General features: G+C 40.6%; 1 protein-coding gene across 1 annotated transcript; it reads right to left on the minus strand.

Moving 5' to 3' along the window:
* Positions 1 to 56: 56 nt before the first annotated feature.
* On the minus strand, positions 57 to 18,822 carry LOC129584089 (gamma-aminobutyric acid type B receptor subunit 2-like; the record flags this gene model as incomplete). The annotated part of the gene is made up of 21 exons (XM_055476194.1): positions 57 to 424; positions 547 to 594; positions 678 to 967; positions 1,146 to 1,338; positions 1,464 to 1,572; positions 1,639 to 1,800; positions 2,110 to 2,334; positions 2,437 to 2,544; positions 2,605 to 2,727; positions 3,124 to 3,231; positions 3,366 to 3,498; positions 3,805 to 3,955; positions 4,127 to 4,231; positions 4,441 to 4,501; positions 4,590 to 4,691; positions 4,777 to 4,899; positions 4,986 to 5,183; positions 5,286 to 5,465; positions 5,830 to 5,997; positions 6,250 to 6,390; positions 18,565 to 18,822. Coding segments are annotated over 21 exons (3,105 nt in total), but the record flags the coding sequence as incomplete, so codon positions are not given.
* Between the last annotated feature and the right edge of the window lie 1,914 nt (positions 18,823 to 20,736).

Consider the following 20,736-nt stretch of genomic DNA (forward strand, 5'->3'; position numbering starts at 1 on the left):
TACGTCACAACTATCATTGATTGTCATGTAATTGTTCTCTTATTTGTTTACTCGGTTTTGCGGCGGTAAAGCTTTTATTCGACCACAGTTTATTGACGCTTTACGCCTTACGATTAAAGAAAAATCATTTAAATTTCGTCTCATAAATTTATTGTTAATTTAAACAGTATTGCGGAATCACAGTGTCGTAAAAAGTTTTGATTTTGGCAGAAGTGCAAATTAACACATGGGCACCGCACTGAAAATGCTCTCTTCTCTACAACGAAGCAATCACATCACATCGACCACTTCTTTTTGATTGGGCCTCATCGGCCTGATTGACCATTGTTGCGGAGAGAGATTCCGATTTGGGAATGGCCTTGTTGAGCACTTTGTCGCGATTTGATTGCGGGCGAATACGCGGCGGTACGACCGTCATCTATGTCTGCAAAAAAGCAATATTTTCCGGTACACTCTCGATTTGTCAACAGGACTAGGACTGCATTAATTACTTGTTCATTTTTAGTTTATGCACTGTTCGAAAATTACAGAGGCGACATAGCATACCTGGGTCGGAGAAAATTGATCCCGGCTCGTCTCCGGAAATAGAAGACACTGAAAAGCCAAATAAAGGATTAAGGGATGATTTCTACATGGGTAGATATTATTTGAACTACAGCACTGCAACAAGATCTGACCTTTATCTAGCGTTACCGCCATCTTGGCATTTGGTGTTTGCAGCGGAACATGGTTTTCCGTTATCACAGGCTCCGCTTTGATGATGGATTTGATGTTTTTCTGTTCGGCCTTTGGCTCTGATGGTCTCCTGAAAGCTGGTGGCGGAGCGCCGCCGATGTACACTCCACCAAAGATGTCGTTAATGGTGGTGTCCTTTGCCGGCGTTACGGCGTGCTTGCTGCTTAGTTCGCTCTCTTCAACATCCGTTATCGGGGGCAGACTGTTGCCCGTCAGGTGTGGTCGATGTGAGCTAAAAATTATTTCCGAATGCTCTGAGATTTCGATAAACTCACAGTTGAACTCGAGCTGACTACATAATTTGAAAACGTCAATATGCTACTCGGCTTCTGCCGTTCCGCGCATGTTAGGAGAGGTACATATGCACCCTTAATCAAGTGTTTATTAACAAAATTCCGTTTTAGACGTACTTCGAGGACGGCTCGGAGACATTAGTGCAGACCGTGACCGCTTCCACGCTGTTCTTTCGTGGCCGGTAGTGCACATACACGCACTTGGTTACGGCGGATGTTTCCACCAATGGCCAGTGATCGGACTGGTCATCCTGTGAGGATTCACCATTGACTGACGAATTATCATCATCGTCGTCGTCCGATGGTAAACCTGTACGCATGCGTTTGTTATTCGTTTGTCATTTGCGAACCAGAGAATTATCACCACCGTAAGCGGTATTATTGTTACTATACAGTAAAATTACTATTTCCGCCACGCCGCATATGCAGTCTAACCTTTGAAGTTAATTTTCGGGCGCGGTCGCGTGCTCTTCTTCCGCTGCTGCAGAATGTCACGAGCCTCTTCGCCCAGTTCGGATACGAGTTTATTTAGATCCGTCAGTTTCTGTGAAATGGCGTAAGTTGGCATGTATAGCGTAAAACGTGGTGGAAAAAATTGATTAAAATGTACCGCTTGATGAGCTTCCTTGAGCTTGGAATTTTGGTCCTGGAGATTTTTAATACGATTCTGCAAATCCGCACTGAATGATTCACGTTTACTACTTTTGGCTGGCTTCAATGTGGCTCGGACACGTTTGGCTTCCGGATTCGGGTTTCTCCGTAATTCCAGAATCTGAAAAAGCGTGTTCCTGATTACCTGAGCAGATACATCGAAGTACATACGTTACGGCCCATGTACGAGCGATTTCCGGTTATATAATCGACGTAAGTGGCAAGTACATACTATCTACAGTATAGTTCTGTTAATATTTACTTTGCATTTAGCTACTGCTTACCCTTAATCAGCTCTAATAAAAGTTATTTATTTCATTTTAATTGAATAAATATGAAAAAAATCACTACCGACGCTTTTACATAATACAGCCTGTAGAGGAAGGATTAAGTGTGTTGAGTGGACAGTTGGACAGTCTAATTATGGTACCTTAGGCACGAAAACAAGGCAGAGAGTAATGGTTGTGCAAAAAATAATAAAAACACTGATAATGATGAAGGCGTATTCCTGCTGATCAGTGAGGATAATGGAAATGGCCGCGCCAATTACACACATAATCACAACATTGTACACGCTCATCCCGATGTATTTGGAGTCGTTCAGCGCCGGAATACTGACATGTCGCGTTTCCCAGGCCAGGAAACAGCCAAAGGCCTGGAAAATTGCATGGTGTTGGTCAACACAGGGATATGAGAAAGCGTAATTGCGGTGCCTGTGCATCTGCTGACAACTGAGTGTGGCACATAGCCGGCTTACCATGAGAATGCCCTTAAAGGCGTAGGTAACGCCCAAGTAAATGGTGTTATTTTCAGAAATGCAGTAGGCAATCTGAGGCTTTATTAGATAATCGTTGGTGATGTCCTCCTGTTAGTTTGTCAACAAATTAATCAATGAGTTGCACTGTGGCAATCAAATCAATCTTACAAATTCCGTCAGATTTTTCAGGGCGAATCGGAAGGGATCTTGCAGCTGCCAAGTAAGCAGAATCACTAAATCGGCCACCAAAAGGACGGCCACAATCAGGAATAGCTGGTAGTCTTTTATCACCTGCAAGTTCAGTTATTTGAGAGTATTTCAGATAAATGTTTTTAAATTATTTTTGAAACAAGTGTGATCATTGCAAAGTAATAATTATGGCGTCAGATTGCGCAGCAATACGTACACACTATAAATTCGATATGGATTACAATTCGATCATTTTTAGTAGTGTAAATTAGCGCAGGAATGTTGTTATGTATTCTAGCTGTTGTCGAAAAAAATTTCATTCGTAATGTTGGATAGAATAATAAATACCAAAATTAATAAGGTGATGCTTCACAATCCTTTTATATTAAATTACATCATCATTTCTTGTCTCACTACATTTTGCAAGCAATATCTTGGCACTGTAATTAACACCGGGTAGTGTACAAAAACGTGATTAATTAAGGTAAGATTTCTTGCCTTTTTGTTGAGCTTAATGTTGGTGAATATGGCGTGAACTCGCCACGTTTTACTGAACATGGCTCCAAATGCCAGCGTAAATCCAATTGTGAGCACCCATAACCTAGCCTGAAATCAATATGGAGGGATAAGGTCATAATTAAATTAGAAAACTGTACAGCGTAAAAATACTTTTGTATGAATATACAAAGTAATTGTTTATTTGGCAAGACGCAATGAGAAGTTGTTATAACCAAACTTACCGTGCAAACAGCCGGTATATACTCCATGTCCACTAAGCCGGTATCGATTCCCAGTAAAATGACACTCAAATACGTCATAATGCAGCCAAAGATGATGACGTTGTTCAGGTACGGGCTGGACATTTTGATATACCTATGATGATGAAACCACGCATTTGTTTAATGCTGCATTTGACAGCTCAGATTTAATTCGAGATAGCGGTGAACAAGCAACAGAAAAAGAGTGGAGGATCATCTGCTACGGAAGGAACAACCCTTAAACGCAATTATCAGCGCCGTTTTTCTATATGTCAGCTGAGTTTTCACTTATTTCCGGTGTACCATCCGTACCGCAAAAAAGAGTAAAAGGAGGGTGATTTCTAATGAACTTGAAATTGCACCCATTTTACGATTTGCAATTGCAGCTGTACGATAGCCAAGTGTTACATGAAAGGCTTACTTGTGGTTCCTGTATTTGACATTGATAACGAGGAATGTCACGGCCAGGATCACACCGGCGATCGCTAAAGTGGTCATGGTAATAAATGTCGCCAGGTTAAGATGTTCAAGGCGATTTTCGATATAGGTGCTATCTCTTGGCGCTGATTTACCTGTTAAGAAATGCAGATCACAGAAATGATTGTGGTTATTATGAAGAAATAGACCAGAAATTTGCAGATAATGGTCGCATCGTGATAATTCTGGTACGCTCGGACTGGAGGGATTCGGAACTGTTGAAATTTGCTTATATGAAACTGTTTGCGAAGCTAAACATTATTTACCATGCCAAAATATGGGTCTTCCAACGCTGAAGTTGAGTGTGCTGCTTTCGTTTTCATAAAGCGCGATTATTTCCTCTTTTCCTGCTCCAACAGTATCGGATATCACTGTAAAAATTACACAAGTATGGTTACACCAACAGTACGTACTAAAAACTGTTTTTGACTTGTATGCATAAACATATGGTGCACCATTCACAATAAAGGTCACCGTTTAGTTGCAGTCAATACATTTTTTGTCTCTGTTACGCCAATTCGTTTATGTATCTGTTTTTCCTTTACTTCGAAATAAATATGCAGATTTATGGTGAATATACCCTGGAACTGGTTAATCAGGATGCTTCCAACACGCTCATTCTGGAAGAACTTTACTGGTCCCTGTGAAAAGGAATATGCAACGTCAATGCAATGATCCATTGCCAAGTAAAAGGCACATGTGACCGTATATTGTTGGTGTCATCTGTACCGTAACGCCGATAAACTCCGTATCATTAAGTGCTTCCAAGAAACGTTTAGACCATTTTTCACTCTTGTAGTTAAAATCTTCGATGGATTCCCAAGGTGGAAGCTGGAGAAAAATGGTTGAAACAATTTATTACGCTTTGAAAATCAATTATACTGACGCGCTACACCGAGTTAACGCGAATGCGTACTTCATTAAGCACAATGCTGATGGCTTTGGCCATTGCCCATACGCCGTCGTAGGTGTAACCATGAAAGCGGCTGTAATCGGCCTGCCTGATGCGGTTGTACAGTTTTTCATAGCTGCCGGCATCCTAGCAAGAAGAAAAAAACGGGATCGGAAATGGTCATCCCACAGAGATGTAGAGCTAATATGTTGTGGATATGGCGTGCAATTTACCAGTCCGGCTTCGGTGTGGCGTTTCTTGTCTAAACTTAATGGCAGGATATCGGTACTTATGTAGCCATTTAAAGCGGTAACCAGCTCGTCCGTAGTGCAATTAAGATTTTCCGGATCTTCGATTCGCCACCATTCCTCATTATATCCGCCCCATATGATCCACTGGTATTTGCGACCGTACATTTGCCTCGTATAAGCCTATTAAAAATATGCAATGAGTATGATAAAATGAACCTGGCTTATGTGGTGAAGTATGTTATTCTGCATTATTTTGTCCCACAAGTTCACTCAAAATAATACCTCGCAGAATATAATCCTTGCCCATCTTTCGCTGAAACTTCCAAATAGTATCCTTGCCCCTCTCTGTTGAAACCTATCCAGTGCGCTCCTGATTTCGGTAATGTCAGTAAAGCTACTTTGAGCGAGGAGTTTATAAGGTGGATTAACATCTTTGGCTCGGGACATTAGATGATTGTGAGCCTGCAACAACTTCAAACTTCTTTCACTGATATACGGCAGTATATATTCTGCTACTGGGCGCATCCATAAATTTGTAAATAAAAATGAAAATGAAATAAATGTTGCAATTACGTTACATCCTTTATTAACGAGCATTACCATTGATTCTACTGTATCCTTTAGCTACCAATCACCATCGGCATCCGTAGGTACAGTACTAATATTCTTTTAATAACATTTTTTTTATAGTAATCTGTATAGCCATTCGGAACACTACTGCTACAAAGTGATAAACAAGAAGTTACTTGTCACAAACGCACTTATTTTTTACATTGACAATTATTAGTTGTTGATATTTAAGTTAATCAGCAGCTGTAGCACTTACAAGAGAGTAACGCGGTTCATTTTGGTACAAAGTGGCAATGTATGTCCAGTTGAACTGGCGCAAGAGTTCCAAGCGTGCGAAATTGAACTGGTTTTCGCTAGGCACAATACGGTATAGGTTCGGAAATTTATAGTGGTCATACATTGGATGGGTATCCGCATATGAAAGCTACAAAACAGCGATCATTTCCGGTTACCGCAAGATAGGCAAAATAGAAACGGCAGAACTAATATAAAAACTATTGTACATCATGTATAATATGGAGCTGTACAAGCATTTGTACAAGCTGCCCAAATAAAAATATCTACACAGCCTTTCAGCGTTAAACTGCCAATTGCAAACCGTTTTTTTTAACTTTTAACTACGGTAACTATCCACTCATATTATGCTGTATCTGTGCAGTGTGCAAACAGAACTTACTTGAGCAAGATGCAAAAATTGGCTGGCTTGAGCAATTGGTCCTGTAACTTCGGTGCAGGCACTTCCGAATACCATTAGTCGCCTTCCTGGCTTTTTGTACAACATATCCAAAAAAGCTTTTATTCCCAGCGCCGCGTCACACTAGAAGAATCATAATTATTACAATGAAAAACTATTTGGCGGTGACATATTACTAGCAATTGTAAGGTCAGGGCGCTGCATTTCAGTATCATTCGATCGAGATTCAAAGTTAGACACAATAAATTTATGGAATGCCAAATTCATCACTAGACGCAAAACTGAGGTACGTTATTGATCGAACAATCATAATGCTTATTCACTTTTTGTTAGAGAAGAGGAACTCTGTACCACAGGTTCAGTGCGGAATGTTTTGCTTTTTATAAATAAAATGCCACAATACCGGTAACACCACTAACTTGTAGCATTTTTTTATCTATTCAGTATGGCTTCAGAAAATGGAAAGAAAATGATTTGTGCTGTGTTGGGTTCACGAAAATATTTCTGCAGTTCGTTCATCGACGCAAGCAGTCCGATTACAATGAATGAAAGCAATTTGTAAGCACGATATAAAAATATAACATAACCGACCAGCAGATCTACACAGAAAGGTCACTCTTCGGCAAATGCTCATGGACGTACAAAAAGGAATTTGCCCAGTGCCTGAAGGGACCACGATTTTTGTCATCTTTATAATATCGTTTATCAATTTTTTCTTATCAAAACCAGCTTAGATGCGTGGCAATCAGGCTTAATGGTTATATCCCGCTGCGCTGTGTCCTAAGATGACGACGGCCATTACCCAATCTGACGAATTGTTATGCAGTCAGGAATGGATTTTTGCCTAATAAATACAGCACTATACAGCCAGGGTATACTGCAACAGCACCAGAGGTTATTAGTGTTGACTGTTGTGTTGGTCAGAATCGGCGCTGCATGTGCAGCTGAAAATGACACACACATGCGCAGCTGATCCGATTCCCCGTGCCAACACGTATATACACCCAGTGTTTTCCCGTCAGTTGACGGCATATCGCAAGCCAAACTACTGTCATTAACAGGTCTTTAAGGTTCTCCACTCGCCGCAGGCACTGGACGCTAATTTGCTGGGATATTCGGCGACCTTAATCAAAACGCCCAGTTGCTGCGCTCCGCCGAAATGGAATTAACCAAGGCTAAATTGGCCACTATTTCGCTGTAAATTGTTATGTGAAAACTAGTCTCGCTTACGATGTGTATAATCATCTGACGTATAATGTAAGGTCAGTCTTCAGTGTGCGGTATTTATGTAGCAATAATGGTTAAAAATAGCTGCATAATTACCTGAAAATGAGCGCATTTTGTGCTGTATTGCTTAATGACAACCCCATATATAAGAAACAAGGCAGAGTTAAAAGCCATTATTTCCAAATCTCGCCTTTCCACTTTGAAAAACGGACTGGATCCAATTTTTTTCTCTTGATTTCAAAACCAGTCTTTTCGCTAAACTGCAGACATTTATATTAATAAACACAAAAATGAAAATAAAAGCTAAAAAACAAATATCCATTTTATTTCATAAAATACAGATACGTTACAGATCAAAAACAGTGAATCGCAGTTAAACATTTAAAATCAGCTGGTGAGCGATTTATCAAATTGTTGCGCTTGCATTTTCACGGTTTCGGAAGACTAAAGTTATCCATTCTGCAACCGCATGCGAATTGCGGTGGTAATTTGTTTGAAAGCGATAAACTTATCACAGCATAATTAGATATGTGACAGCAACCGGCAAAGCCAATGATCCCTTGCATTCTGTATTCATATGTTGGGGATCAGATGGGAAAATATGATTTTATTGTCGCTAGTTAGGATGGGCAAAAAGAACCTAACACGGTTATCTTGTTTGGTTTCATCCGGAAGCGCAAGCCGGACTTGTTATCACGGCGCGGTATCAGTGTCATTGCGACTGCACTGTACCGCGCTTATATAGAGCGGGCAGCATTATTCCCCTTGGGTACACAGTGGGTAGCGGATGCGCTAATCCTTGTGTCGGGCATTTGGGCTAAGCAGTTTTTTACAAGGGCACTTTGGCCGCAGTGTCATGAATAGCGTAATCATCTATCCTTGACAAGGAAATGAGGCATTGGATGCTGGACGATGATATGTTGGACGGGCCGACACAATGCCCGATTAACAACATATATCTGTATGCGCCATACAACAGCATTGCGCACACTGTATATGCATGCAGTATAATGAAGTTGGCTTTTTCACGTATTCCATGCTCATGCGATGGTGCGCGCATGCACCAACCATTAAAACTCAATAATCATTAGAAAGTATATTTCCAATGCAACAACCAACACAACAATCACTCCCTTAATGGCATCACACACCATTCCAGCCTCCAGCCAGAATTTACCATCCTTGGATTTTTCGGTTCACAGCTCTCCAAAGAGTCCCACACAGGATGGGCTAACCGGGATTTACAAATTTTTTATGGATTGTATGCATTGCATATATGCATATACAAAATATGTGATTAATATTCTTGCTGACACGCATTTGCTGTTTAAGAGGCCCTTCATTATCCACAAAGTCTGAAAAAGTGTTCTAAAATTTTCGCGAATTGTTTATACTTCATTAATTGTCGCACAATTTGTAAATATTAACGATACTGCTGCGCGAAAATATAAAATAAAATTACCCAATGAAATTTTTAAACCTTTTGCAGCACTAAGAACTTTCATACAATCACAGCAAATAGCGTGTTACAAGCAAATAGCTATAGTGTAAATAAAAGCACACTTACGCTTTGTGCGTACCACACCTTTTACATTTGCAAGGCGGGATATGACTTATAGCAACAATGAAAGTGCTCGCCGCCGCGCTATCCTGATTGTGCGAACTCAGTCAATGATCCGGCGTATTCTTGTTTTGGTATAGATATGTCTGATGTTAGCTTTGTAGTCTCCGCTTATTTTTGTGCTTTATTCATGTCCTGTCAATTGTCCTACTTACGTATTAATAGGCTGAATTCACGAGTGCATCAGATATCGATTATCGGACTGCGCAATTATTGGTGCATAGTCTCAACTGTGCGTTTACGTTTTTTGTCGACAACAGTACATGTGCTAAGATCCCGCCGCAGGAGCTCTTTCCTGTAATTAATGTGGAGCTATTCCATGAGCTCCTATCGAATCAAGTTTTGCTGCTAATGTGACCTTTGGTTTATAGTTTTGAAATCTATCTGTCTGCGCATATTATGTATCTAATGTCTGCACAACGCACGTCTTCAAATCTAGCTGAAATAATTTTATCCGTATTTACGTATCACGCAACCCAAGCTTCTTTTCATGACTTTTGCAATTTTTTAGCCGAAAAAGGTAAAAACGACGCATCCAAACATCCACAAGACGACAAACATGTAGACGAGTTGGCATTTAATTAGTACAGTTACCGAACAAAGATTTCATTATGTCGAACGCTTCATTTGTCGGGTAGCAAAACAAACAGCAGTTACGAGCTGTAACAAACAGAACCGGCCTTTCAAAATTATTTATAAATTTTTGATTAGGAGTCAAATTTTGTTTAAGATATATAGGTCGGCTATTAAAAGTTTCTCCGTGGGTGATTTAAGGAACGCACTTCTTTGCATTCCATGCGTCACATTAGGGAGGTTCATCGCAAATTTGACAAACATAATTATTACTTACGTACTATACCACGGTACTGTATACATCATACAAATATCACGCCTTAATTTATGCGTTGATAGCTACGGTAAGTACGGTTACTGTTATTGACGGTTTCCATTTTATTATCTCATAAAGGTTTTACGGTTAGATCAGGGGCGCATAAGGGGATAAATATGCATATATACAAAAACTCGAAACAAAACTGTTCGATTTTTCGATAAATTTCGTGTTACAATCTCTTCAGAATGCCTTAATGAACCAATGTCTGAGTGGGAGATCTGCAGTACTGGGATTTCTTGGTAACACATCGGGATATCAGCGCAGACCAGTCATGCCGCTTGTACGCACGCTCATATTGATTGTAAAAAATACTTGTGGATGGAATGTTGTGGACACTTGGCGATGATGTCCTCGATTTTCGACACGTTTTAAAGTACGTGCTGTGGGCAGCGCTGAGGTCGCAGCAGCTCAGCAAAATACGGGATCAAATGCACTGATAAACGTTGTTTGCAGATCAATTTGCTACTGACTTAAAGGACGTAAGTTATCACAGGAACCTTATGGAGCTTGCAGCTTAACTAGGATTTATTGGATCGTTGAGAAGTTTTCAGATGTATATAAAGTGACTGCCGCGATGCCCTTTACATAACCTGCTGTGCATATGGTCTGGCAAACCGAAGCTGTAATATGCTTATTGCCTCAAGTTGCAAATATATACAAATTCCATTTAGTTATGCTTTTCTATAGTATTTATCTTATCTAGCGTATACTTTTCATACACAATCGGCTTCTGATAGTTAGATTTAATGCTAAATAAATTTTCTGCCCAAAAAAAATAAATTACGAAATCAGTCTACCAGGAAAGTATCTAAGCCGCTATTCTGTTGCTGTTTCACAAAAGCAAAGCAAAACCTGGAATAAATCCCGACGAAATTTTGGTGGGATCACAGTGCTGGATCATGTACAGTTCGTGCGTTTGTCTGCAACCGGCACAACGACCTCGCTGCCGCTATCCACCGCAAATCTACGCACACACAGCGGAACATAATGGGCTTGCATTCCGACAAAAGTCTATGGCGAAATTGATTTAAAAAAGCAACGCAGGATCAGAGGAGCGATCAGGAAAGCGGCGGGAATGTCAGGCCAAAATGACTGACCGAATGGCGATAGCGCTTTGTTGCCGGGTATTCAGTCCCACCGTGCTGCTAGAATGCTAATCTGGATTGTGTCATCCCGACGTCGCAGGCTCTTTCCTAGCCACATGACGTGTGTACGAAAACGTTGCGGGGACCTGAACCTCCATACAAAGATAATTGGCAGCTTACCGCATAAAGTTTTACGCTCTTCAAAAATATTAAATATCTGATATAATTGTTCTACAACTTTTTCAATGTATTTTTGTTAACTATTAGATTGATTAGTAGCACTTTGTAGTTGTGCATTCAGAATTAGCATTAAAATTTTTTTTAAATGTTTGCGTCTGCACGGAAAATTATTTACAATGCGGGTTAATACTGTGACATTTTGGGCAGCGCTCGATTAAGTATCGAATTCACATTGCGAATACATATGCACATGTCCAAAAGCTTGATGATAATTTGCGCTTGATCATGAGGCAGGGGCAAAACATGACCAATGCAGTTACAAGTATAAGCACGCCGTATTACTTACCAACTGTTTGTCATATCCATCGAGTCAGAAGAACCTTAATTAGCCTACGACACAACCTTTTCCGAACTTCATTTTTCATCATAAATTATTTATTGACTGATTATGATTTGATTAGCTGATGTCAGAACGATTGACGTTCGCTCTAAGTATTCGCATTCATTAAACGACCTCAAAATAACCTGCAAATAGCACCTGCATATCTGGCAAACTAAAAACTGAAATATGCTTATTGCCTCAAGTTGCAAATATATACAAATGCCATTTAGTTATGCTTTTCTATAGTAAGAATTTATTCTATCTAGCTCATACTTTTCATACACAATCGGTTTCTGATAGTTGGATGTGATGCTAACTTTTCTGTCCATTCTAAAAGAAAAAATTAAATTACGAAATCAGTCTACCAGAAAAGTATCTAAGCCGCCATTCTATTGCTGTTTCACAAAAGCAAAGCAAAACCTGGAATAAATCCCGACGAAATTTTGGTGGGATCACAGTGCTGGATATGTACAGTTCGTGCATTTGTCTGCAACCGGCACAACGACCTCGCTGCCGCTATCCGCCGCAAATCTACGCACACACAGCGGAACATAATGGGCTTGCATTCCGACAAAAGTCTATGGTGAAATTGATTTAAAAAAGCAACGCAGGATCAGAGGAGCGATCAGGAAAGCGGCGGGAATGTCAGGCCAAAATGACTGACCGAATGGCGATAGCGCTTTGTTGCTGGGTATTCAGTCCCACCGTGCTGCTAGAATGCTAATCTGGATTGTGTCATCCCGACGTCGCAGGCTCCTTCCTAGCTACATGACGTGTGTAGAAAAACGTTGCGGGAACCTGAACCTCCATACAAAGATAATTGGCAGCTTACCGCATAAAGTTTTGGGCTCTTCAAAAAGATTAAATATTGATATAATTGTTCTACAACTTTTTCAGTGCATTTTTGTTAACTATTAATTATTATTAATGCTGTTGCACTTTTCACGTTATCAGATTGATTAGTAGCTGCACTTTGTAGTTGTGCATTAGCATTAAAATTTTCTTAAATATTTGCGTCTGCAGCGCTCGATTATCCATATCGAATCCACATTGCGAATACATGCACATGTCCAAAACATTAACGATAATTTGCGCTTAAGACAGGGGCAAAACATGACCAATGCAGTTACAGAGTATGAGCATGCCGTATTACTTACCAACTGTTTGTCATATCCATCGAGTCAGAAGAACCTTAATTAGCCTACGACACAACCTTTTCCGAACTTCATTTTTCATCATAAATTATTTATTGACTGATTATGATTTGATTAGCTGATGTCAGAACGATTGACTTTCTCTCTAAGTATTCACATTCATTAGACGACCTCAAAATAACCTGCACATAGCACCCACCACTATTTCACAAAATCGAATACTGCAATTAGCCATTCTGGTATGCACAATAAGTTAGAAACACTTTGTTAATGTGCAAATGTATAATATGAAAACATTAATTCTGGTTATACTGCAACTAACAGCGGTTATTAGCACTGCCGGCAGATCACACAAAGACTTTTGTTGTCGCCTGTCGAAGCTAATAATATTAGCCTGTGTGTGAGAGAATATTAATATACAAATTTTGTATATTCGCCTGTATGTGAGAGAATGCATTGTTAAATTTAACCATTAAGTTATCATATTACAATAATCTGAACATGATGGATGCTGGATGATCGTCATGTACATTCGGTTTCGTTTTTAAAAAAAACCAATTTCTTCAGGTTACTCGGATCTACCGTGCAGTCGTATCTGATGGTATCCGTGTGTATACGAATACTACTGTATGTGCACGTATGGATTTACAGATATTTTGTGTGATTTTACCGCACGATGCCCAATCCTTGATGCATAAATATTGAATGCACGCTCATCGAGCCGATCCGGGGGCTTTATGTTACGTCAACACATTAAAACTTTTACCTGCAACAATCGATCACGTGTGCTAAAGAGGCTTATTAAGGGGCTGATAGAGAAAGGCAAATCAAATACGGTATCCGGTATGTCGATATCTCGGCCAGCATGGGCACCAGTTTCCGGTGCGCTTGATACGGCCTGGACGCAGCATGCATTAAGTAAGCTATAAGGAAAAATTGCCGCCACTTAGCGGTATCACAGCGCAACAAAAGGCACCCAGGAAAATGACCGGCACGTCAATAGCGACCATATGAATTAAATGCTACAATTTATACACCTTAATTGTTTGTCAAGCGTTTTCTACCTGCTGCGGCGGAAAACAACGCGCAATGCTGAACTGCTTTTTTGCTGTGCGACAAGCATGCACAACCTGCGATGTTAAGGGTCATGTTGCGATCCTGTCATCAAAGTGGATGCAAGAATTTTAGCTTGCGTTCTTTCTCTTATATTTATAAAGCTTTGATTTTTTTAACGGGGCAAGTATGTGAGAATGCGATTCTGCAAAGCTGTACGATACAGTAAATAAGATAAGAACTGAACGGAGTATTTAAAAAAACTATAGGTTTTGTCGCGAAGTTTAAGTTCTGATGTTATGTTTTCATAGTCAAAAAATACTGTCAGAACTGCATAAATAATTGATGTAGATAAGAAAGAAACTAGATTTTCTATTTGTTTGTTTGTCCATTTAGCGGGTGTTATGTGCGCATTATAATGCAGTAGCTGAGTAGTCTGATGTAAATTGGGACATCTCATGAATATTTGTCCAAGTTAAAAGCTTCCGCTTATACGGCTATCCAAACAAAAAAATAATAACCACAGTACACCTCGCAAGTTTCCCTAGAATTATCCATACGCTGGGACTGTTATATTTGTAGATCGTGATGGTGTGAAAAGAGTTGTTTCTCCGGCAAGAACCGGCAACCTCTTAAATTATTGTGCACAAACGGATACACACGTCATCTCGACTGCTGAAGAGCATGGGGAGGTGCGTATAGTGCGTACGCGGGAAGCGTAATGTTGTAAAATCTGGATAAGATTTTTCAGGCTCTCTGTGTTGGCTCTCTGTATTGTATCATGTGGTGATGAATTATATAGGAAAAATTGGTAGGTTTTGCACGCAGGCAATACATTAAAAAATCGTATATAATGATAATGTCCATGCAGTGGCCAATAAATGATCAACATATCAGTATTAATGGGCGGCATAGCGCCGGGCCGACAGATTGTCGAGCTTTAAACAAGAAGACGAAGGCCCATTATACAGGCAACATTCGCAGCATGAGATGTGCGATCGGGGACTAATGTAGCGCAGCCAAAAAGTTTCCGGCCCGCATCATCTTACACTTTCTTTTGGATTTGCGGCCTAATTTGCTGCCATATCCATGCATAACGATACGCGTTGCTCAACTAACCCCCGTTGATGCACAATGGAAACTGACTAAAAAATCTGCGCGGTTACGAACCATTTTGCTTCCTCATGGAGTAAACAATTACAAATGCACATCGCTGTGATTTCATAAATTAAATATTATGAACAAGTTATGTTATTACATTTTGCTATCCTTCAACTGGAAGAAATTGGAGTAAAAAATTATTCATTCGTAATGACCATTACTGTTTGATGTGACGGCGCGATGCTCTCTTGTTCTACGGTATTTAATACTGTTGTTAACTGTAAAAGTTATTTTTCTCCTTCACAATGATAGCCTACGTACTTATATATTGCACAGGAGCGATTCTGTTGTTGTAAACGTAAAGTACATGTTATATACCCATATAAACAAACAAACAGACAAACAAGCTATATTGTTATAGCATAACCGGTTAAAGTTATGTACTCGAATTTATATCATTTCAGAAGAAATCTTAATTAAGCTATGACTAAGATTTCGGTTTGCATCAAACACATCAACAAACCGACAATGAACGTTTTGCAAACACTTACGACAATTATTATGGGATTTTCTGGTTTAGGCTCAGTTACGTACTCGTACTTATTTATGCTAACAGCAAACGCAATTAATTCCTACCCTACCCTTTTTGCTAACAATAAAGTTCAAAGCAAACTGGAAACATTTACAACGTTTACGCTGCCAGCAGATCGCAAGAAAATTTTTGCATGAAGAGCACTATGCATCGCTTGCATGTTTATTTGATAAATTATTGGGCTTATACGTTCATTGCAAAATAAATGCAGTTACCATAATCTTGGTGAAAAAAGTTACCGGCTTCATAGCCAGCGTTTGCCTGTACATTTTGGACATTGTGCCTACACTCTGCATGCTATTGCAGTGCAGCCTGTGAGGAGAATTAAATGGATGCACAATGTATGGGATCTCCATTTGTTTCGCACTAGCATGACGTTATGATGCGCATTATATTCCCATTTCATTCTGTCCATCTATGGACGAAATAACTCTTACTCAACGACTATCAAAAAGAGAATATTATCACCATTATCGATACATCTTGAATTTTCTCAGCTGCATTGCTGTCAAAGTGAGTGATAGCATCGTAGTCAATACACATATATACGCAAGCGGCAACAGCAGCCCAAGCCGATGCCGCGCCGCCGGAAAATATGAAACGGGAGTTTTCGTTCTGCACTGGGTCTAATATAGAAAAGCACTTTTACCGAATCCTTCCGCAACCAGTGCAGCCGAAGAGCGTGTTAAAAAGATCCGTTTACATTGGCTAAGGTTACAGAATTTTTCTATGTTCTCCAAGCTTCGATGGCGGCTAAGTTGGCAGCCTAAGGAGATGTTGTAAGTGGAAACAGATCTAGAGATAATTATGCGCTCAAAAAGTTTTGACGTTCAGAACCTAAGGCAGCAACACCGGCTACTTGGCACTGTAACACTAATCCTGCATCGCATTTCAGTTTGTTATTTATGAGAAAATAAACCAGGCAGCTTATCTGGCATTTCAGTACGCTTAATTAGCATCGATATCACGAACGCTGTCCTGCTCACATATTATCTGCATAATCTAGCACTAATCTAGCGCACCAACATAAAAAACATTTTTTTACGATAATCCTAGCAAAGTAATAACTAATATTCCCGTGCCAATATATGCCACTGCCGGCATTGAACTGACATGTGCAGTGACCGCGGCAGGGAAGGAGAATTACGTGACACAGCCCAATTAAAGCTAATCCCGGTTGCTACGTTTGCTTGTTGATTATTAATCGAGTTAAACAAGCGTGTCTCAGGGAAAGCCAAAAACGAAAACGCCATCTTTCATCACACTTTGCGCAAATGTGCCAGTTGTCTTTTCACCAGAAACGCCGTATCTGTATGGGGATGTATACGCGTAAATAGCCGGCTGGAAATGGGCAAGTCGATTATATGTGTGTGTGAGTGTGTTGTTGCCAACCTGAAATAGATTGATCTCGTCGGGTTTGCATGGGGGGACGGGAAAAAATCATTCAATACTATCAGACAAGGAGAAATTGTAGGTTGTTTTCTTTCATCACTGCCACTCATGTTTCTGCCACGACTCCCCAAATATATACGCTATGCAGCGCAGATTCTCCCCTATATACGCACACACATACACACACTTCGCGGGACTGTCTTTGACGGTTATGGGCGTGCTGTAAAAATTAAATCAATTGATCATGTCCGCCAGGCAACAGCATCATGCTGCGGCTGGCAGCATCATGCTTTGATTACAGCGACATGATGACATTTGTTCAAAAAATACAATTCTGGATTACAAGGGGAAGAGATGGCCCTCGCCGGCAGAAGGGAATTTACAATGGCGATGGTCATAAAGAGGCCAACGCGTACACCAACGAAATGTGTCACTCCAAAGGGGTCATTCGCCAACAATTCCCATATACCGTATATATACTCCGCGTTCAGCATATGATAAAGTATAAGACGGCGCGGAACATTAGCAAAACCCGTGCGCGCCAGCCAGATTACGCAATGACCACATAATTCATCCATTCATTACCGGAATCAATCCGGCGCGGCAAAAGCAGGAACAACGTTAACCAGTGCGACCCACTCTTTTTTCCGCAAATATGCACTCTGTGGCGTACTGCAGCGTATGTAGCGCGCATAATGCTAACGTAAGAGTGACCAAACCGAATCACTTCACGTATTGTGCGCATAATTCTAACGCGTGAATACACACTCCTCCGCATTATGGAAAATGGAAGGTTAAATCTGCTGATCATAAAGTGTGGTTATGCTATCGATCTATTTAAAGGTTTATCGATTGATGGGACATGGAGTGCTTTTTGTAAATAATTAATACATAACATTTATCATAAGATTTTGCAATTCACCGGCTATCGATACGCACACAATCGCTCTATTACGCTTTCGCGTATTCTGAAGCAACTTTGCGAATAATTTCCAAAGGCAAAATTAAGCACCCAGTATTCGCCTCAACAGACACATATTGAAGATCCATAATTAATGCGCTCAGCGTCTGGTTTGCGCAATTAGTGGCAGGAAAACGCATCAACCGGCAGAACTGTATAATGAATAACGGGCATTACTTGCAATTGAACAATTTAAAGAGATACTATTTATTTTTCAGTAGATAGCCGGTGTGTTTATCAGCTGTGCCTTGCCGATGCATTTCGCTTCCGTACATAGGGAAAGAAAAAAATCACTAGGAGATCGATGGTGATCAAGAGTACATGCGCAGAGTAAATGCATTGATTGGATTTTACAGTTTCATTGGCGCCATTTTGATACATAAAGTAAGTAAAGCTATTTCATGTGTGTGTGATGTGTGATGCGGTTTGGGGGCTTTTTTTTGTTCGGTGCCGACTAGTGTAAAAACATCCGGCCAGTCTAGGAAAAACATACACACAACTGCCCATTTGATGCTGGACAAAAGAGCGGAATGATACCAAATGCGGCACCAGAAAAAGCGCGCATTCACCGGCGCGTTAGTGCTTGCAAAAATGGGTAGAAAATGATGAAAGTGAAATTAAGAGAAGGGCAGGCCGCATTTGTATATTAGCACTTACCGCTGTATCATTGACATCCAGTTGTAATTCATAGCCCTTGAGGAGATTATGTCGCTGGTTGATATGATCGCGAGCTAAGAGTGCCGCCGGTAGCACACCACGTCCCAAGCGGCCCGAGTCGGAATTTAGCGCTAGCGGAAACAATCCCGCAATTAGCAATTCCTTAGCTGCCGCCGGCAGCTGATTATACGCTGGGCTATTCCGTGGCTTTTTTACGGCTGCTGCTTGATTAGTCCAGGGTGAATGCGGCGCGGTATAACATGTGTGGCGTTATTAGCCGCACACGCCGAACGGGATTGCGTAACCAGCCTATGGCAGCGACTGAGCGGATTGGACAACGTATACAATGGCATGGTTATATATGTTTAGCACACATGATAACTATTCAGCGCAGATGAATCCCAATAAACACTGTTTACCGAACGACGGGGACAGCCGCGGCGCGCGGAATCTCGGCAGGAAGGTGTTTTACATTCACATCAATATTCCAACGGGAAGTGCCAGTGTGCATCTAGCCAGCGCCGTAATCAGAAGGCTACCGGCAAAAAGCCAATACACTATACCGCGGGGTCATCGTATGCGGTAATACACAATACGCACACAATTGCTATACTCACACACGTCCCACCCTTCTTAGGCCGATGTACTGTACGAGTTTATCAAGCACCAGGAGATTTGGCAGCCAATCGAGCCACTTTATAGTGGGCCGGCATTGTGTGAACATTACTCCGAGAGTGATTCCGATTCCGGGGAACGGGTTTAGTCGAAGGGGTAAGCCAGAATTAGTGTAGCGTAGATATATTGTATTGCGTCGTTATATTGCGCTGCCGGTCGGTTGGTCGGGGCCTTCCGCTTCTGTATTCTCCAGTCCCGGGAATAAGCTGTGGGATGTGTTGCCCACTGCAGTGTTCCCCGGCCAGGATCATTGTGCAGCCGTGGATGCTGCGCAGCGCGTAAAGCGACGCAGCTATTCGGCACTCTTCGCGCCGGCGCAAAGCAAATCAAGTTACGTTTTCTGTCAACTTATCTCACTTGATATTATGCGTGAACAATGCGCACAGGACAGATCTCAATGCGCAATGTGCACTCTTCCGGAGTTATTTATCGCCATCTCGGCAAATGGTGTCCCTTTGTAAAAAATTTGTGCTGGGCTGCTCAAAAGACCCGCCACCGAGGAAATGGGCGCAAAAATTCCCAGTGGTGCATATGCAGATGTAAAGCATCAAGGATACATTTTCTCATTAAGAGAATAATTCTACTATCTACCAAACACGCTGTTCAAACTCGATAATACTACCTGAACACAAAGCTGTCCCTGCTAACAAAATTTTAGTAGACTGTACGTTTTGTTTTATCATTTTACAATTGTTATTTTATTTTATATTATTTCGTAGCCGTTAGCTTTTTACTTCTATCATTCGATATAATAGAAGTAATTTTGCTGCGAGCTACTACACTGACATTGTTGGCTTGCTATGTTCGGACGTACGCGATCGTCTGCCGCTAACTTTCTATGTAGCTCGATCTATTTTATTGAGTTTCATGTTTTGATAAACACCTTTCCTACAATTTAATCAGTTGTAAAAAATTGTGTTACGCTTGATAGGGAATGAATGTATGCTCACTCGCCGCAATGAACCCGTGCATGGTTTGACGTACTGTAAAAAAATTAGTGAATACATTGTGAACACTGCGACTGTAACTAATTAATAATTAATTAAGTGCGCACGAACAGCCTTATCCATCTGCATTTAACGTTGGATACATAAATAATAACACGAGAACGTATACAGATAGTCAATTTAAGTTAAAATAATCTGGTACAATCATATTAATTGCCGTATTTTATAAACTAAGTGAATGCTATAGTGAATAAAACACAATCGCACATGTGGTACTTGCGTAGGTATAGTCAAAAGAAAAAGGTAAGTATATTTAGTTAGCATTCGGTCTAATAAAATTCAGCCTAAAGAAATCTTTTTAGCAGGCCCAGACCCCAAGTCTTTAGAGTATTATCAAGTTCGAACAGTCAAATGGGCCGATCATGAGTGATGAATTTTTTGTTTTCGATCTGGGAAATTTTTTATGTACTGTGAATTCTCAAATGCCCATCAATAAGGAACGAAAGGCTGAAAAAACGAGTTTAGTTAGCGTTGTACAATTATTATGTGC

Source organism: Paramacrobiotus metropolitanus, unplaced genomic scaffold, assembly GCF_019649055.1.
Source record: "Paramacrobiotus metropolitanus isolate TYO unplaced genomic scaffold, Prichtersi_v1.0 Parri_scaffold0000012, whole genome shotgun sequence".
Classification (NCBI taxonomy): domain Eukaryota; kingdom Metazoa; phylum Tardigrada; class Eutardigrada; order Parachela; family Macrobiotidae; genus Paramacrobiotus; species Paramacrobiotus metropolitanus.